Raw genomic sequence first — 19,929 nt, 5'->3', positions numbered from 1 at the left:
AAAAAAAAAAAAAAAAAAAAGAAAAGATCAATGAAACTAAGAGCTGGTTCTTCAAAACGATAACAAAGGTTGATAAACCTTTAGCCAGATTCTTCAAGAAAAGAGAGAAGACTTAAATCAATCAAATCAGAAATGAAAAAGTTACAACTGATACCACAGAAATACAAAGGATCATAAAAGATTACTACAATTTTATGTCAGTAAAGTGAACAACTTAGAAGAAATGAACAAATTCTTAGAAATGAATAATCTCCCAAGACTGAACCAGGAACAAATAGAAATTTTAAACAGACTAATTACCAGTAATAAAATTGGATCAGTAATCACAAAACTACCAACAAAAAACAGTGTAGGATCAGACAGCTTCACAGTTGAATTCAACAAACATTTAGAGAAGAATTAACAATATCCTTCTCAAACTATTCCAAAAAAATTGCAAAAGCACACTTTCAAGTTCATTCTATGAGGCCAGCATTGCCCTGATACCAAAACCATACAAAGATACCATAAAAAAAGAAAGTTACAGGCTAATATCACTGATGAACATAGATGCAAAAATCCTCAACAAAACGTAGCAAACTGATTTCAACAGTACATTAAAAGGATCATACACACCAATCACAAGCAATGGAATTGAAACTGTGATAAAAATATTCCAACAAAAAAAAGCCTAGGAACAGAGAGCTTCACAGGCGAATTCTATCAAATATTTAGAGACGAGCTAACACCTATCCTTCGCAAACTCTTCCAAAATATAGCAGAGGGAGGAACAGTCCCAAACTCATTCTACAAGGCCACCATCACCCCGATACCAAAACCAGACAAAGATGTCACAAGGAAGGAAAACTACAGGCCAATATCACTGATGAACATAGATGCAAAAATCCTCAACAAAATACTAGCAAACAGAATCCAGCAGCACATTAAAAGGATCATACACCATGATTTATCCCAGGAATGCAAGGATTGATCAATATATAAAAATCAATCAATGTGATACAACATATTAACAAACTGAAGGATAAAGACCATATGATCATCCCAATAGATGCAGAAAAAGCTTTTGACAAAATTCAACACCGATTTATGATAAAAACTCTCCAGAAAGTAGGCATAGAGGGAACTTACCTCAACATAATAAAGACCATATATGACCAACCCACAGCCAACATCATTCTCAATGGTGAAAAACCGAAACCATTTCCACCAAGATCAGGAACAAGACAAGGTTGCCCACTCTCACCACTATTAGTCAACATAGTTTTGGAAGTTTTAGCCACGGCAATCAGAGAAGAAAAAGAAATAAAAGGAATACAAATCGGAAAAGAAGGAGTAAAGCTGTCACTGTTTGCAGATGACATGATACTATACATAGAGAATCCTAAAGATGCTACCAGAAAACTACTAGAGCTAATCAATGAATTTGGTAAAGTAGCAGGATACAAAATTAATGCACAGAAATCTCTTGTATTCCTATACACTAATGACGAAAAATCTGAAAGAGAAATTAAGGAAACACTCCCATTTACCATTGCAACAAAAAGAATAAAATATCTAGGAATTAACCTACCTAAGGAGACAAAAGACCTGTACAGAAAACTATAAGACACTGATGAAAGAAATTAAAGATGATATAAACAGATGGAGAGATATACCATGTTTTTGGATTGGAAGAATCAACATTGTGAAAATGACTATACTCCCCAAAGCAATCTACAGATTCAATGCAATCCCTATCAAACTACCAATGGCATTTTTCACAGAACTAGAACAAAAATTTTCACAATTTGTATGGAAACACAAAGGACCCCAAATAGCCAAAGCAATCTTGAGAAAGAAAAATGGAGCTGGAGGAAACAGGCTCCCTGACTTCAGACTATAATACAAAGCTAAAGTAATCAAGACAGTATGATACTGGCACAAAAACAGAAATATAGATCAATGAAACAGGATAGAAAGCCCAGAGACAAACCCATGCACATATGGTAACCTTATCTTTGATAAAGGAGGCAAGAATATACAATGGAGAAATGGCAGCCTCTTCAGTAAGTGGTGCTGGGAAAACTGGACAGCTACATGTAAAAGAATGAAATTACAACACTCCGTAACACCATACAGAAAAGTAAACTCAAAATGGACTAAAGACCTAAATGTAAGGCCAGACACTATAAACCTCTTAGAGGAAAACATAGGCAGAACACTCTATGACATAAATCACAACAAGATTCTTTTTTACCCACCTCCTGGAGAAGTGGAAATAAAAAGAAATGTAAACAAATGTGACCTAATGAAACTCAAAAGCTTTTGCACAGCAAAAGAAACCATAAACAAGACGAAAAGACAACCCTCAGAATGGGGGAAAACATTTGCAAATGAAGCAGCTGACAAAGGATTAATCTCCAAAATATACAAGCAGCTCACGCAGCTCCAATATCAAAAAACAACAAGAACCCAATCCAAAAATGGGCAGAAGACCTAAATAGACATTTCTTCAAAGACATACAGATTGCCAACAAAGACATGAAAGGATGTTCAACATCACTAATCATTAGAGAAATGCAAATCAAAACTACAATGAGGTATCACCTCACACCAGTCAGAATGGCCATCATGAAAAAATTTACAATAATAAATGCTGGAGAGTGTGTAGAGAAAAAGGAGCCCTCTTGCACTACTGGTGGGAATGTAAACTGATACAGCCACTGTGGAGAACAGTATGGAGGTTCCTTAAGAAACTAAAAGTAGAACTACCATACGATCCAGCAATCCCACTACTGGGCATATACCCTGAGAAAACCATAATTCAAAAAACACATGTACCCCAATGTTCATTGCAGCACTATTTACAATTGCCAGGACATGGAAGCAACCTAAGTGTCCACTGACAGATGAATGGATAAAGAAGATGTGGCCCATATATACAACGGAATATTACTCAGCCATAAAATGAAACAAAAATGAGTTATTTGTAGTGAGGGGGATGGATCTAGAGTCTGTCATACAGAGTGAAGTAAGTCAGAAAGAGAAAAACAAATAGTGTATGCCAACACATATATACATGGAATCTGAAAAACAAAAAAATGATTCTGAAGAATCTAGGGGCAAACATGAAAAAAGACACAGACGTAGAGAATGGAATTGTGAACACGGGGAGGGGGAAGGGTAAGCTGGGAAGAAGTGAAAGGGTGGCACTGACATATATACACTACCAAATGTAAAACACAGCTAGTGGGAAGCAGCTGCATAGCACAGGGAGATCAGCTCGGTGCTCTGTGACCACCTAGAGGGTTAGGATAAGGAGGGTGGGAGGGAGATGCAACAGGGAGGGGATATGGGGATATATGTATACGTATAGCTGATTCATTTTGTTATAGAGCAGAAAGTGACACAACCTTGTAAAGCAATTATACCCCAATAAAGATTAAAAAAAAAAAAGGAAAATGGAGAAAAAAACAGTAAAAAAAAAAAAAGGATCATACACCATGATCAAGTGAGATTTATCCCAGGGACACAAGTATGGTTCAATCTCTGCAATCAATCAATGTGATATACCATGTTAACACATTAAAGAATAAAAATCATATTATCATCTCAATAGATGTGGAAAAAGCTTTTGAAAAAATTCAACATCAATTTATGATAAAAACTCTCAATAAAGTGAGTACAGAGGGAACATACCTCAACATAATAAAGGCCATATATGATAAGTCCAGAGCTAACAACATACTGAATGGTGAAATATTGAGAGCATTTCTCTAAGATCAGGAACAAGAGAAGAATGCCCACTCTGGACACTTTTATTCAACATAGTATTAGAAGTCTTTGCCACAGCAATTAGGCAAGAAAAAGAAATAAAAGTATCCAAATTAGAGAGGAAGAAGTAAAACTGTCAGTGTTTACAGGTGACATGACACTATACATAGAAAATTCTAATGATGCCAGCAAAAAACTACTAGAGCTCATCAATGAATTTGGTAAGGCTGCAGGATACAAAATTAATAAACAGAAATCTGCTGCATTTCTATATGCTAACAATGAACTATTAGAAAGAGAAATTAAGAACATAATTCCATTCACAATCACATCAAAAAGAATAAAATATCCAGAAATAAATTTAACTAAGGAGGTAAAAGAACTTTACTCAGAAAACTATAAGACACTGATGAAATGGACTGTATAAGAAAGCTGGGTTTCAATGCTTTATGATCTGGTCCAAACATCCACTGCAAGAACCTTTTGTCAGCCTCATTCCCCACTTACTTATAAAATATATGAAATGATTCTTTCAATTTTGATCAAGGAGCACATGTTATAGGTTAATCCCTCTTTATGTACAAGGTGTGGAAGAGGAATTTGTTTTAGAGTCAGCACATTAATTAATTTCCCATAAGGATGTACTTTAGTCTACTCCCAAATCCTGAAGTTGCTGAACCCATGCTTGAATTTCTCTTTGCTCGCCTGTTGACTTGGGATTGTTGCTTTTCTCTGCTGGTTCCTTCATCATAAAAATTCTCCCACGAGTTTCTCAAAACTTCTGATCTACTAGTAGTGACCTTTCTATTTTCCTGCCGTACTGGGGATTTATTCTTTCTTCTAAATTAATCTTGTCACAATAATGGAATTTTGAGATGAATGGAAAATTAATGGCTATTATCAGCCTGTCATTTGGATTCAGAAGTTCAAGATTATCTTAAATAAAAGTTTAAAATTTTTTTACAAGGTCTTCCCTATCTTCTAATGACAGTCACATTGTAAGCAACCTAAAAAATTCAGGAGCATTTTTAGATTAAAAGTATTTGCAGGTCACTTTAAATTTTGTCACCGTTGTACCTGTCAATTGCTTGAAGATCATTGGCTGGATTCCATGTAGGATCAAATAATATCACCACATTGGCACCAACAAAATTGAGGCCTAGTCCACCAGCCCTGGAGTAAACAGAAAAGAGCACATTAAAACAGCAAAAATAAATTTTGCTTTCTAACTCAATTATGCCAGGTTTCTGTAACCAAATCAATACAATATTACATTAACATTATAAAAGTAAGGTGATTAAAACACAATATGCCACAAGTAAAACAGCTATGGAACAATTTTTTTTGTACCACTCTAGAACATCCCTAAGAAATTTGAGCATTAGAGACCATGTAAGTAGGTTGTGCTGGGTTTTACATTTTTTTGGATACTCAAATACTATTCTCGAAGATTTTCGTAACATAAGTTTTAAAAACTGCTAGTATACTCCAGCTAAATAAATACACACACTTAAAAAAAATGTGCTTCTCCTTATTCCTCCCACTAAGTACAGCTAAAAACCCTGGGCATTATATATAAAATAAAACACAAGATTATGAAAGGTAGAGAGAACACAAATTGGCTAGAGACCACAAAAACCTAAGGAATGACATGGCAGTGAGTTCCCTGGCTTTATTTTTGCCTAATACATCCCAGATTGGGTTCTGGAGAAGCCAGTGAACTGGAAATGCCAGCAGCCAACAGTCACAGACCGAAAAAGCCCCAAGAAAAGTCTTCTTCCTTTAGCCAAAGAACCAGGAAAGATACAGAGTTTTAAGACAGAAAAATGTTAGATAATGAACAGCCTATTCTTTCTTGCAAACACCACAGAAAAAAATCTGTGGCTCCAACCCTAACCTGGTCAGCAAAGGCTAAGTGAGGAGACTAAATTCCACCTTTGACAGTAATGAGGTACCTCTCATTCTCACTCGGGTGGTGCCAGAGAAGACTGATTGAGGAGCCGGAACTTTTCATTTCTGCCCAGCTATAACCAGGCCCCTCTGTAGTGTGGGTGGAAGCCATGGAGAAATAGCAATGAAGTGCCTCAAACTCAGGGTGTCAACAGAGGCCAAGCAAGAGACATGGATTTCCAGCCCATGTGGCTGGCATGGTGTCTGGGTAAAACAGAAGTTTTAAATAAGATACAGAGTTTCATAACATAATACTCAAAATGTCGAGCATACAATAAAAAATTACTAGTCTTACCAAGGTCTAGGAAAATCTCAATTTCTATAAGAAAAGACAATTAACATACGACAACACTGCAAAGAAGCAGATGTTGGAATTATCTGACAAGGATTTTAATGCAGCCACAATAAAAATGCTTCAAAAAATAATTACAAATATGCTTGAAACAATTAAAAATAGAAAGTCTCAGCAAAGAAAGAGAGGATACCAAATGAAAATTTTAGAATTGAAAAATTACTGAATTACAAAACTTGCTGGATGGACTTGATAGTACAGTGGAGATGACAGATGATAGAATCAATAAACATAAGAGCAGTTCAATATTATTGATATTTACCCAATCTGAACAACAGAAAGAAAATATACTGAAAAAAAAAAACCACATTCTTAGAGGCCTGAGGGACAGTAACAGAAGAGCTAACACTTCTATCATTGTAGTCCTGGGAGAAAAGAGAGAGTGAGACTGAAAAAATATTGAAAGAAATATAGCTGAAAACTTCCCAAATTTGGGAAAAGAGATAAACTTACAGAATGCAGAAAGTTGCATGAACTCCCAGAATGATAAACCCAAAGAAACCTATGCTAAAATACAGCATAATTAAACTTCTGCAAACAAAAGACAAAGAAAAACTCTTGAAAGCAGTCAGAGAGAAATGATACACAACTTTTAAGGAAACATCAAATGACAGTGGATTTCTCATTAGAAACCAAGGTGGTGAGGAGGAAGCAGTACATTTTCAAGTGCTCAAAGAACTATCAACCCAGAATTCTATATCCAGCAAGAATATCCTTCAGGAATGAAAGGGGAATCATGACATTCTCAGATTAAGGAAAACTAAGAGAATTTGTCACCAACAGACTTAGAGGAAAGATAAAATAAAACAACTAAAAAGGCAACCAATATCCAGTCCTGTCAAATTTACCTCAAAAATGTTTTTTTCATGAGTCCTTTCTCCATTCCTATTTTCACTTGCCCTAGGTCAAGCTTTTATGTCACACCTGTATGTGTTACTTCAGTGGCTTCCTGTCTTCCCTTACCTCAGACCTTAAATCCATCCCCACATTACATAAAATAATTCTAAGCACAGAATATAGAAAACTAAGCATGCCATTCCTGTTTAAAACCCCTCAATTCTTTGGAAAGCCAAAGCTTTATCTTCATTTAATTGACCTGTGGTTAAAAGATACAATGAAAAGAAACCACGAAAGATATATGTATATTTTGACAGTTTTTAAAATATGATATTGCTTAATGGATTTGATAGATTCATTTTTCTATCAGTCAAAACATGTCAGAATACAAATAATTCATTTTGGAATGAAGTTTATTTCTAAAGATATCTTTTCTAAATGTATCTTTTAGCAAAACTGAATATATAAAATGCTTGTCTACTGAGTTAAAGATTTCAGCTGCCTGCATAGCATATTAGATTTTACCTAAAAATAACTGTTATCTTCTCATGTTTTGAATTTTCTGGGTCTAAACACCATACACTTAATAATTATTTTATTATATAATAATGATAAAATTTTGTATTTTTTAAAGGGAAGGTAAAATTAAAATCCAATAATAAAATCATTTTCTTCGTTTTTCTAATCTCAACCTTCAAAGCCTTCACTGAGGCTTTCTCTTGCTGATTTTCCCTTTTCAGATGCTTAGACCATCATGTAACTCACACTTAGATAATGCTTTACACTAGATACTAACCATCCAGGGAGGGAAAATGTTAATAATCTTCTCTTATACAGTTTCTATCAAAATAGAAAAAAAATAACATTTATTGAGCATCTACTATATATACCAGGAATGGTGCAAGATATTTTCATATATTCTATTCTTTCATCCTCAACACAGCTCTATGAGCTAACTATTATTCTCGTTTCACAGATGAGAAAATTAAGAATCTGAAATACCGATTAACTTGCTCAAGGTCTCTGAGGTGGCCAGTGTCTGGATTCAAACCCAAGTATCCTGACTTGTTCAATATTCAATAGAAATTGAATTTTCTCCTTTGGAAAATTATTTATTAGAGGCAACAGCATAAAGATGTCACAGAGACTTAAACTCAAAGAAAGAAGTTAGGTGGGATAAAGAGGAAGTTTGGGAAAGGATTTAAAAAATGGGTAAATTACGGAAGTGGGTGGGATTTAGATACCCAACAAGTAGAAGAGAAGTTAGAAGTTTATCTGCCTACTATGGTGATGGGGAAAATTCTGAAGAAACAAGGTTCATAAGATTATATAATTAGACTAGTTATGTGAAAAATCAACCAGTTATATCAAAATAAAATTGGAAATCAAGAAATATTTTCTAACACTTAACACCAAAAGTAAGTCTAGTCAACTGTTCAGTTAGCTTCTTGTCAGTAAGATATGCATGAATTTATTTCAGATGCCCTAAATGAGTCACAGGAAGGTCACCACTTGAGGTAACAATCTTCAAAGATATTCTGAAGTTACAACTTAAGACTGTCCGAGTTAAAGCAGAGGCAATGTTTCTTTTAAAGAAAAAAATAATCTCTAAACTCTATCTCTAGAGATAAGATGATTCTCTATTTGACGATAATACAACTCAGAATCATAAACATTCAAACGTATCACTCCTCTCATATGGATAACAGCAAAGGCTTACTCCTTAAGCAATAAAATATTTAGACTATAGCCCTGTTCAAGCTGAAGAATGGTATTAAGATAGATTGTTAATAAACATGCAGGCTATTCATTCCTTAGGTCTTCCACATTCTATTTTGTGTCAATAAATATGTAAAAAAATATATTTTAACCATATCTTAATATTCCACAAAAAAATTCTGTCAATGAGTTAAATTTTACTGTTATGTATTAACTATTATAAAAGGTCGAATGAAGTAGTCACTTGAACAAATACTTCTGAGAAACCTAAATATAAGAGATACCATGTTCGTAGATAGGAAGGTTCGATAGCATTAAAATGTCACTTTTCTCCAAAGTCATTTATAAATTCAGTGATTACAATAAAAATCCCAACCCAAGGAAAAATGCCAGATAACCCTTCCTTAATTAATTGAATGAGATGATTATGGAAAGCAAAGCTTTAAGGTGTTGACATTTCAGAATAAAGATAATTCAGAGAACAAGGGCTTAAAAAAAAAAGACAAAATCAGTTATTTAAAATAAAATAATAACATCAGAAAATGACATTTTTCAGAATATAGAGCAAAAAAGATAAAAATATGAAGTAAGAGTCCAAGTTCAGAGGTTTAATGAATCATTGTAGGGAATTCCCTGGCGGTTCAGTGGTAAGGACTCCGAGCTTTCACAGCGAAGGGCCTGGGTTCAATCCCTGGTCGGGGAACTAAGATCCCACGAGCTGCATAGTGCGGCCGGAAAAAAAAAAAGAATCATTGTAGGAGCCCTAAAATCAGATAACCTAGTGTCTGAGAGAAATACCAAAGGAAATAGAAGAGAAGCCATCGTCAAAGAAATAATCAAAGAGAATTTTCCAGAGTTAAAAAATACAAGCCCTCGGATTATGCCCCGCAAAATAAATGAACTAAAACCCCAGACCAAGACTCAAATATCACTGTGAAATTTCAGAATACAACAGATGAAGAGAAACTCTTGTGAGTTCACAAAGAGGAAGGAGAATCAGATTGGCAATAGACAAAAATTCAGCAACACTAAATACCAGAAAACAATGTTGTAATACCACAAAGATCTGAGAGGAAATTATTTTCAATCTAGAATTCTACAGTTGGCCAAAGTAGCAAGTGACAGAGCACATAAAAGACATTTGCTGATATTCAAAGAAACATAAAATTTACTTTCTATATATTCTGGCATACAAAGTTATTTGTTAAAATAGCTGACAGACGAGGGCTTCCCTGGTGGCACAGTGGTTGAGAGTCCGCCTGCCGATGCAGGGGACACGGGTTCATGCCCCGGTCCGGGAAGATCCCACATGCCGCGGAGCAGCTGGGCCCGTGAGCCATGGCTGCTGAGCCTGCGCGTCCAGAGCCTGTGCTCCGCAAATGGAGAGGCCACAACAGTGAAAGGCCTGCGTACCGCAAAAAAAAAAAAAAAAGCTGACAGATGATATGTACAAGTGACAAAAGTAGAAGAAAGGGTGGATGTGTGCTAATGCTAATACTACACATTACAAGAACTTAAAAGATACTGTAGAAAGTTTCTGGACTAAAAATCAAAGATTGAAGTATATTATTTCAGGTTAAAAAAGTAATTTATAGACAAATAATAAAAATAAAAATAGTAAAGAGTGTGTGGAAAATGGGGAGGGAGGAGTGTAAGTAAACTAAATCCTCCTCTAACATAACAGAGTCCAAGCTGTTTAAAGCTGATAAACTAAAAGATAATGAAGAATTAGGATTCTGGCAAAAATGATGGGCTGAGCCAGTGTGAAACTCTTTTGTTTCAACACCTAGAAATTAAATATAAATTTTTGCAAAACAAGGAAAACAAAACAAAAACTGAGCATATGTCTTTTGAAAAACATAGCTAAAGAATGGATTTATTATGTCTTGTAAGGTTCTTTGTGTAACAAATGTAAGGACTTCGGTAACAAATCACTCTTTGAATTCAGTCATAGGGAAACAGGAATCCAAAACTTCTCTTGTCCTGCTTGGGATGCCTAACAAAGAAGTCAAAGTAAAATCACAGTAATGGAGAACTCCTACAACCAGTCTCCAAAGGATTTCCACAGAGGAAAGAAGCCCCACTGAAGATAAGCTCAAAAATAAAAAATTACAAAATGTGTGAAGAAACCATCTACCATAAGCAAAAGCCAGAGGGAAGAACAAATAGAAGGATTAGCACCCCCCAAGCACAGGAGTTAATAGAGCAAAAATGCCATTCAAAAAGATATTTTTAAAAATGACTAAAATTACTAAAGAAATAAAAAAGCTAGAAACCATAAAAAACGAAATATATGTAAAACTGATCAGCTAGATTTGAAACATATAAATAAGACTTTTTAAAAAATTGAATATATTCCTATGCTATACATTGCATCGCCATGACTTCTTTATTTTGTACCTTTCAAACCCCTTCACCTATCTCACCCCTTCCCCCCTGGCAACCACTATGAGTCTGTTTCTGTTTTGCTATGTTTGTTCTTTTGTCTTTTAGATACCACGTAAAAGTGAAATCATATGGTACTAGTCTTTCTCCATCTTATTTCACTTAGATTATACCTCTAGGTCCATCCATGTTGTCACAAATGGCAAGATTTCATTCTTTTTATGGCTAAGTAATATTCCATTGTGTATATATATGTGTGTGTGTGTAATCTTTATCCACTTCATTTATCAATGGACACTTAGGTTGCTTCCATATCTTAGCTATTCTAAATACTGCTGTAATGAACACTGAGATACATATATCTATTCAAATTAGTGTTTTGCATTTTCTTCAGATAAATGTCCAGAAGTAGAATTGCTAGATTGTGTGATAGTTCTATTTTTAATTTTCTGAGGAACCTCCATACTGGTTTCCATAGTAACTGTATCAGTTTACATTCCCACCAACAGTGCACAATGGTTCCCTTCTCCCCACATCCTCACCAACACTTGTTATTTCTTGTCTTTTTGATAACAGACATGAGGTGATAACCTCTTTTTGATTTGATCTGCATTTCCCTGAAGATTAGTGATGTTAAGCACCTTTTCATATGCCTGCTGGACATCTGTATGTCTTCTTTGAAAATGTCTATTCAGGTCCTCTGCTGATTTCTTAATTGGATTTTTTTTTTGATATTGAGTTTTATGAGTTCCTTATATATTTAGAATATTAACCCCTTATTGAACATACCATTTACAGTTATCTTCTCCTATTCAGTAGGTTGCCTTTTCATTTCATTGATGGTTTCCTTCACTGTGCCAAAGCTCTTTAATTTGATGTAGTCACATTTGTTTATTCTTGCTCTTGTTGTCCTTGCCCAGACAGATCCAAAAAATATTACTAAGATCGATGTCCAACAGTGTACTACTTATATTTTCTTCCAGGACTTTCATGGTTTCAGGTCTAACATTAAAAGTTTAATCCACTTTGAGCTTATTTTTGCATGTGGGGTTAGAAAACGGTCTACTTTCATTCTTTTTCATGTATCTGTCCAATTTTCTCAATATCATTTTTGAAGAGACTGTCTGTTCCCCACTGTATATTCTTGGCTCCTTTGTCATAGATTAATTGACAATGTAAGTGTGGGTTTATTTCTGCGCTCTCTACTCTGTTCCATTGATCCATGTGTCTGGTTTTGTACCAGTACCATGTTGTTTGATTATTATAGCTTTGTGTACCAGACATTTGATTCTGAAATCAGGAAGCATAACACCTCTAGCTTCGTTCTTCTTTCTCAAGCTGCTTTGGCTATTTGGGATCTTTTGTGGTTCCATACAAATTTTAGGACTATCTGTTCTGTGAAAAATGCCATGGGTATTTTGATAGGGATTGTATTGAATATGAAGATTGCTTTGGGTTATATGGACATTTTAACAATGTTAATTCTTCCAATCCATTAACATGGTATATCTTTACATTTATTTGTGTTGTCTTCAATTTCTTTCATATTTGTGTTATAGTTTTCAGTGTACATATCTTTTACCTCCTTAGTTAAAATTATTCCTAGTTATTATATTCTTTTTGACACAACTGTAAATAAAACTGTTTCCTTAATTTCTCTGATAGTTCGTTATTTGGTATAGTAATGCAACAGATTTCTGTATGTTAATTTTGTGTCCTGCAACTTTACTGAATTTATTTATTAGTTCTAATAGTTTTTTGGTAGTGTCTTTAGGGTTTTCTATATGTAGAATCATGACATCTGCAAATACTGACAATTTTGCTTCTTCTGTTCCAATTTGTATGCCTTTTAATCTTTCTTATCTGATTACTGTGGCTAGGAATCACTGTACCATGTTAAATAGAATTGGTGAGAACTGGGCATCCTTCTTTTGTTCCTGACCTTATAGGAAAAGTTTTCAGCTTTTTACCATTGAGTATATTATTAGCTGTGGGTTTTTCATATATGGCCTTTATCATGTTGATGTATGTTCCCTGTATACCCACTTTGCTGAGAGTTTTTATGGTAAATGGATGTTGAATTTTGTCAAACTCTTTTTCTTCATCTATTGAGATGACCATATGATTTTTATTCTTCAATGTGTTAATGTGGTATATCATATTGATTGATTTGCAGATATTACTTTAAAAAAACATTATTCAAAAAATAAGAATGCTTATGTGTGTCTTATAAAACTTAGCTCAAGACAGGATTCTATGTCATTTAATACTTTGTATTTAAGGACTTATGTGCGAAATTACTTCTTGAATTCATTCACAGGAAAATGGAAATCTAGAGCTTCTCTGCTTGGGCCTTAGTTGCAAGAATTCAAGAACTTTAGTGCTCAACAGTTAAGTAGCTCACTCATCATATATAACACTTGATTCCTCATTTTAAGTAATTGTTTTTTCTTTTTTCTTCTTTTCTTTTTTTTTTGACCATGCCGTGCAGCTTGTGGGACCTTAGTTCCCTGACCAGGGATTGAACCCAGACCATGACAATGAAAGTGCCAAGTCTTAACCACTGGACTGCCAGAGAGTTCCCAAAGTAATTTTTATTTTGATTTAGTTTTCCATTTTTTGTATTTTATATGTTTATTTTGAAAGTCCCCTGAGATTACTTTCTAAAATATACAAACAGCTTATACAGCTTCAATATCAAAAAACAACCCAATCAAAAAATGGGCAGAAGATCTATACAGACATTTCTCCAAAGAGGACATACAGATGGCCAACAGTCACATGAAAAAAATGCTCAACATCACTAATTACTAGAGAAATGCAAATCAAAACTACAATGAAGTATCACCTCACTCCAGTCAGAATGGCCATCATCAAAAAGTCTACAAATAATAAATGCTGGAGAGGGCATGGAAAAAAGGAAACCCTCCTACACCGTTGGTGGGAATGTAAATTGGTACAGCCACTATGGAAAACAGTATGGAGGTTCCTTAAGAAACTAAAATAGAGCGACCATATGATCCTGCAATCTCACTCCTGGGCATATATCCAGAGAAAACTATAATTTGAAAAGATACATGCACCCCAGTGTTAATTGCAGCACTATTTACAATAACCAAGAAATGGAAGCAGCTTAACTGTCCATCAACAGATGAATGGATAAAGATGTGGTATATATATATATATATATATATATATATATATATATAATATACACACACAATGGAATATTACTCAGCGATAAAAAAGAATGAAATACTGCCACTTGCAGCAACATGGATGGACCTTGACATTATCATACTAAGTGAAGTAAGCCAGACAGAGAAAGATAAATATCATATGATATCACTTACATGTGGAATCTAAAACAAACAAACAAAAAAGATACAAATGAACTTTCCAAAACAGAAAGAGACTCACAGAGAAAGGGAGGGGAGGGATATATTAAGACGATGGACGATGGGATTAACATATATACACTACTAGAGATAAGACACATAACCAACAGGGATCTACTCTATAGCACAGGGAACTATACTCAGTATTTTGTAATAACCTATAAGGGAAAAGAATCTGAAAAAGAATATATATATATATATATATATATATATATATATATATATATATATACACACACACACACACATATATATGTATATATATAACTGAATCATTGTGCTGTACACTTGAAACTAATACAAATGACACTGTAAGTCAACTATACTTCAATTTAAAATAAATAAATAAATAAATAAAAGTCCTTTGAAATTCTTTTTGAAAGATAGTGCAAGCACATCTATAAAATACTTATTACATTAGATGTTGAAAGTTACAGATTTGTTACCCCCCAAAAGGGATTAATCTTAGGTGTTTATATCAAATCTTTCTCTAAAGTGAGTGTATTTCTTAAAAAGTTTATTGAGAGATTCATAAATAAGTGTTAGAACTGATTTAACTTTTATAAAACCTATAAATGTTGAGCTGCTCTGCTTGAGACCAGGTATAGACAGAGGAGGGAAACTCCTGGCCCACTAAGCACTGTGGGTTCTCAAGAGCTCCTTGATCACAGTTCGAAAACCACTACTACCTATCATTCTCAGCTATTTGATTAATAACTTGATTATGCAATTAAGTCTGATTGCTCTAACCACAAGACATGAGTCAAAACAGTACAGAAAATTTCTGAGGAAACATCCATTTTTTGGATTTTAAAAAAATAAAGCCAGGGCTTTCCTGGTGGCACAGTGGTTGAGAGTCCGTCTGCATCGGCAGGGGACACGGGTTCGTGCCCCAGTCCAGGAGGATCCCGCATGCCGCAGAGCGGCTAGGCCCGTAAGCCATGGCCACTGAGCCTGTGCATCCGGAGCCTGTATTCTGCAACGGGAGATGCCACAACAGTGAGAGGCCCGCGTACCGCAAAAAATAAAAATAAAAAAAAAATAAAGCCAGACATATAAAGAGAATTCAGTGATAAGGGAACTGAGAGAAAAGTTTACATAAAACTCAAGATATTGTTATTTCAGTCAAAATTAACAGCATTTTTGTTGCTTCTTCTTAAAGCTAAATGAAACAAAGTAATACAAGCATAACCACTGAAAATCCAGTAATAGTTTAAAGATTACCTTAAATCTTAAAAGCAATTAGATAAAAATCAAGTTATCAAATTTTATTTTCTTACATTGTGGAGACAAGGCAAATGTTAACATCTTGTGTACTGTTGAACTCTTTCACAATCTTGATTCTTTCCTCTGATTTTGTATTTCCATCAAGTCGTCGGTAATCAAGCCCAGATGCCATACAGTATTGCTGCAGCACATCGAGCAACTAAAGGAAAGATACAGAGACGTGCAAAGACAAATTCATGGTTTAATAAGTTTCATACCGTTATAGAGATGAGCTTTACTAAGTATTAATATTGCTGGTCACAATTTCTTATAATTACAAGAGCAACAAATATTTTTCTAATTTCTGACTCACATATATCTTCCCATTATACTGAAACTGACTTTAGTGTTCAGCAACCTTTGTTTTAAAAAAAGAAAAAATCAATCTTTCAGGGGAAAAAAATCAATTTTTAGTTTTTTAAACTAAAACGGAATAAAAAGAAAAGTATTGGCTAACTCATTTATGTAAATGTATTACATTATTTTTGCTATTTTCCACATTCTAAAATTTCTTAAATGTCTTAAAGAACACTTTAATTATTAACAAAAACATCAACAGAGAATTAGAAATCTATCTTTGAGTTTGCTATTTGACAGTAAGCAACTCTGATATAATTGAAATTTTAGTATCTCTTTTAAAATTTCTTACCTCATTACCATTTCCTACAGAAGATACATAAAATAGTAAATGTGGGGCTTCCCTGGTGGCGCAGTGGTTGAGAATCTGCCTGCCAATGCAGGGGACACGGGTTCGAGCCCTGGTCTGGGAAGATCCCACATGCCGCGGAGCAACTAGCCCCGTGAGCCACAATTACTGAGCCTGCGCATCTGGAGCCTATGCTCCGCAACAAGAGAGGTCGCGATAGTGAGAGGCCTGCGCACCGTGATGAAGAGTGGCCCCCACTTGCCGCAGCTAGAGAAAGCCCTCGCACAGAAATGAAGAGCCAACACAGCCATAAATAAATAAATAAATGAATAAAATTAAAAAAAAAAATAGTAAATGTGGCTGGATGCTGTTTTATCTCTTAGACTTTATGCCTCAGGAATTAGGGTTGAGCCAATCAAGAATATGCTTCAGACAAAACTCACCTTGGTGGAAAAGGAGAAAAGAAGAACTTTATCTTTGTTTTGCCTACAATGGTTTAAAAGCTGCTGAAGGACCTGGAAGGAAACCAGAGAACATCAGTGAACCAGTTTCAACAAAAAGTATACTATATACATATAAACATCACTTGAAATTTTCTTAAAAATTACTTTTATACAATATAATCTCAGTTATCTTTTATAATTCCCTTCATATTTTCCAAGTTAGAGAAATAAAGTATTAGATATTACATGAAATTCATCATCATATTGTTAATAATGAGGTAAAGTTCTCAAAGACTTTTATTTCATCTCATCTGGTTTTAATAAAAAGGAAGCATTTTAGATTATGGGATGCATTTAAATGGATTAATTTAATTTCCAAAATACACTTTATTTATACCTACAATATGTTCAGAAACTAAATTACAGAGCAGCATTCCTTTTAGGAAGTATTTAAGTTTTCTCTAGATAGATATAATAAAATGTGTTTAATTTCACCTAGGTTCTAAAAGTTCTGATATTTATTTTCTCAGAATAATCAGATATACACCTCTTCTCATTTTCTCCCCTGTTTCTCTATTTACAGTAAGCCCTGAATTCCAGATTTGATTTTGACCTCAAAATGCCAATAATTTGCCCCCATATGCAGCGCTTTTAGGAAGGAAACAAATAATCCAAAACCTGTGTATGAGAGTAGTACTGTTATTTTTAAAAAGGCATTTCCACTCTGGCAATGACAGCTCCAGAACACTGCGGAAAAGCAAACCACAAAGGAAAGAAAAGGAATTTTCTGTACTAAGTATAAGGTTTTACTGAACTATACAATAAACAACTAATTTTATTTATTAAATGATAAACATTTAAACTTTTAAATAAAAAAATTTATACTCAACATAAAATTCTTAATAGTTGAGCAAGAAAAGACATTGTGCTAACTCTGACCTCTACGCAACAATCTCTCAAAAAAAAAAAAAAAGCTGTGGAGTTAAAAAAAAAAAAAAAAGCTACTCAGACAACCAAGCAAATGGTAAATAAAAATGTCACAGATCAGGTAAACATTATTTTGATACTTGGAGAACATATAAAGTAAATTTTAATTGTATTAGCTTTATTTTTTAATAAAATAACTGAATAAAGCATGTGCATTTGAATTTCACATAATTCATTAACATTTTAAAATTAATATATTTTAGAGCAATTTTAGATTTACAGAAGAACTGAGTATACAGAGAACGCCCACAGATTCCCTCCCTCCCTCCCCCCACTTCGGTCTCTTCCCTGAACAGTTTCCCTTATTAACATACTGCATTAGGGTGATATATTTGGCTGATGAATAAATACTGATAAATTATTATTAAAGTTCATAGTTTACATTAGGGTTCACTTGTGTTGTACAGTTCTATGGGTCCTGACAAATATATAGTGACATGCATCCATGACTATATTATTATACAGAATAGTTTCACTGTCCTAAAAATTCCCTATTCTCCATCTATTCTTCCCTCCCTGTAAATCGCTTGCAACCACTGATTTTTTTGTTTCTCTATAGTTTTGCCTTTTCCAGAATGTCATACAGTTGGAATCATACAGTATGTATGACTGGCTCTTTCACTTAGCAATATGCATTCAAGGTGCCTCTGTGTCTTTTTGTCGCTTGATATCCTGTTTCTTTCTATTGTTGAATAATTTTCCATTGCCTGGAGGTACCACAGTTTGTTTATCCAACCACCTATTGAAGGACATCCTGGTTGCTTCCAAGTTTGGGCAATTACAAACGAAGTTGCCATAACCATCTGTGTACAGGCTCTTACGCAGACATAAGTTTTAAACTAATTTGGGTAAATACCAAGGAGCATGATTAGTGGATCGTGTGGTAAGAATATGTTTAGCTTTGTAAGAAACTGCCAAACTGTCTTCCAAAGTGGCTGTACCACTCTGCATTCTCACCAGCAATAAGAGTTCCTATTGAGTGTTGTCAGTGTTTTGAATTTAGCCATAGGTGTCTAGTGATATCTCGTTTTAATTCGTAATTCCCTAATGACATATGATGTTGGGAATTTTTTCATATGCTTATTTGCCATCTGTATATCTTCTCTGGTGAAATATCTGTTCAGATCTTTTCTGTATTTTAAATTGGATTGTTTATTTTCTTATTGTTGAGTTTTAAGAGTTCCTTGTATATTTTAGATACCAGTCCCTTATTGTTTTGCAAATAAATTCCTACCAGTTTGTGGCTTGTCTTATCATTCTCTTACAGACATTAACATTTTAAGACAAGGATATGATGCACAGAAATCCACTCTGATTGTTTGAGGGTATCATACCTATTACAATTTCAGGTATTCTTGAACATTTTATAGTAAAAGCAAAAAACAGTAATAAGGAAAGTGAATGTTTTTGAACTGAAGGTCTTTATTAGGCTAGTTAAAAAAAAAAAAAAACCCCAAAAACCTTACTAGTTAAATGAATAACTATAAGCTAAAAACTTCAGAAATAACAGTGTGGTCACTATAGTTGGAGTCTTAATAATACAGACCCAATGTTTTGTCACTCAGTTGTCCTCCACAGAACAAGAAAATCCACCTGTAAGGGAATCCTAAATTTGAGGATGTTCACAGCTAATGAATCTTAGATCTAATTTTTCTCAAATTGGTCAGGCCTAGAGATGAACATGACCCTTGTATGATTCCAACAGCACTAAACTGGGTTTCCTACTCTTGTTTCCACCCTCCACAATAAGACTCTGTGGCATTTCGCAAGGGAATTAAAGGGAAAATGAGGATTCTCATCAGGGGAATGAGTGCAACTTTGTGCCCATCCCCTTGAATAGTAGTTGAGGTCAAAAACGACCTTGGCACTTAAGAGAAAGAGCTGGAGTTCATGAGTATAGCTTTGAGGCTATGATGGGTACAGTAGGTATTATGTCCACAAATAAACTGCAGTTGCCAGCTAACCTATAATAAAAGAAGCAGATCTAGGATCGCTTATCACCTGAATTCAAGAAGTACATGCAATTTGGAGTTCTTAACCCCACAGGAAATAATTCCATTATAAGCCTGTAAGTTTTGTATTACTAGATCATGAGATGATGTTGCTAATCAAATGATGAAACACAGTCTTGAAAACATATCCCTAGCTTACTACCATCAGTCTCTGTTTTATTGGTGTTCTCCCACAAAACAA

The 19,929-nt window shown here is 34.4% G+C and overlaps 1 protein-coding gene across 3 annotated transcripts in view; it reads right to left on the bottom strand.

The window, feature by feature from the left end:
* Nucleotides 1-19,929, bottom strand: part of ERCC6L2 (ERCC excision repair 6 like 2) — a gene marked incomplete at its 3' end in the record, with an annotated part of 140,984 nt that overhangs the window by 57,967 nt on the left and 63,088 nt on the right. For all 3 annotated transcript variants that reach the window (XM_082843160.1, XM_082843161.1, XM_082843162.1), the window contains exons 10-12: nt 16,750-16,821; nt 15,675-15,820; nt 4,831-4,926 (exon numbers count right to left, since the gene is read on the bottom strand). In XM_082843160.1, the coding sequence (XP_082699286.1) occupies nt 4,831-4,926; nt 15,675-15,820; nt 16,750-16,821 (314 nt within the window). The remainder of the gene's footprint in view (nt 1-4,830; nt 4,927-15,674; nt 15,821-16,749; nt 16,822-19,929) is intronic.

This window comes from Leucopleurus acutus, assembly GCF_964270905.1.
Source record: "Leucopleurus acutus genome assembly, chromosome: 7".
Lineage (NCBI taxonomy): Eukaryota > Metazoa > Chordata > Mammalia > Artiodactyla > Delphinidae > Leucopleurus > Leucopleurus acutus.
The sequence above is the reverse complement of the archived record's forward strand: the minus strand, read 5'-3'. Positions and strand labels throughout refer to the sequence as shown.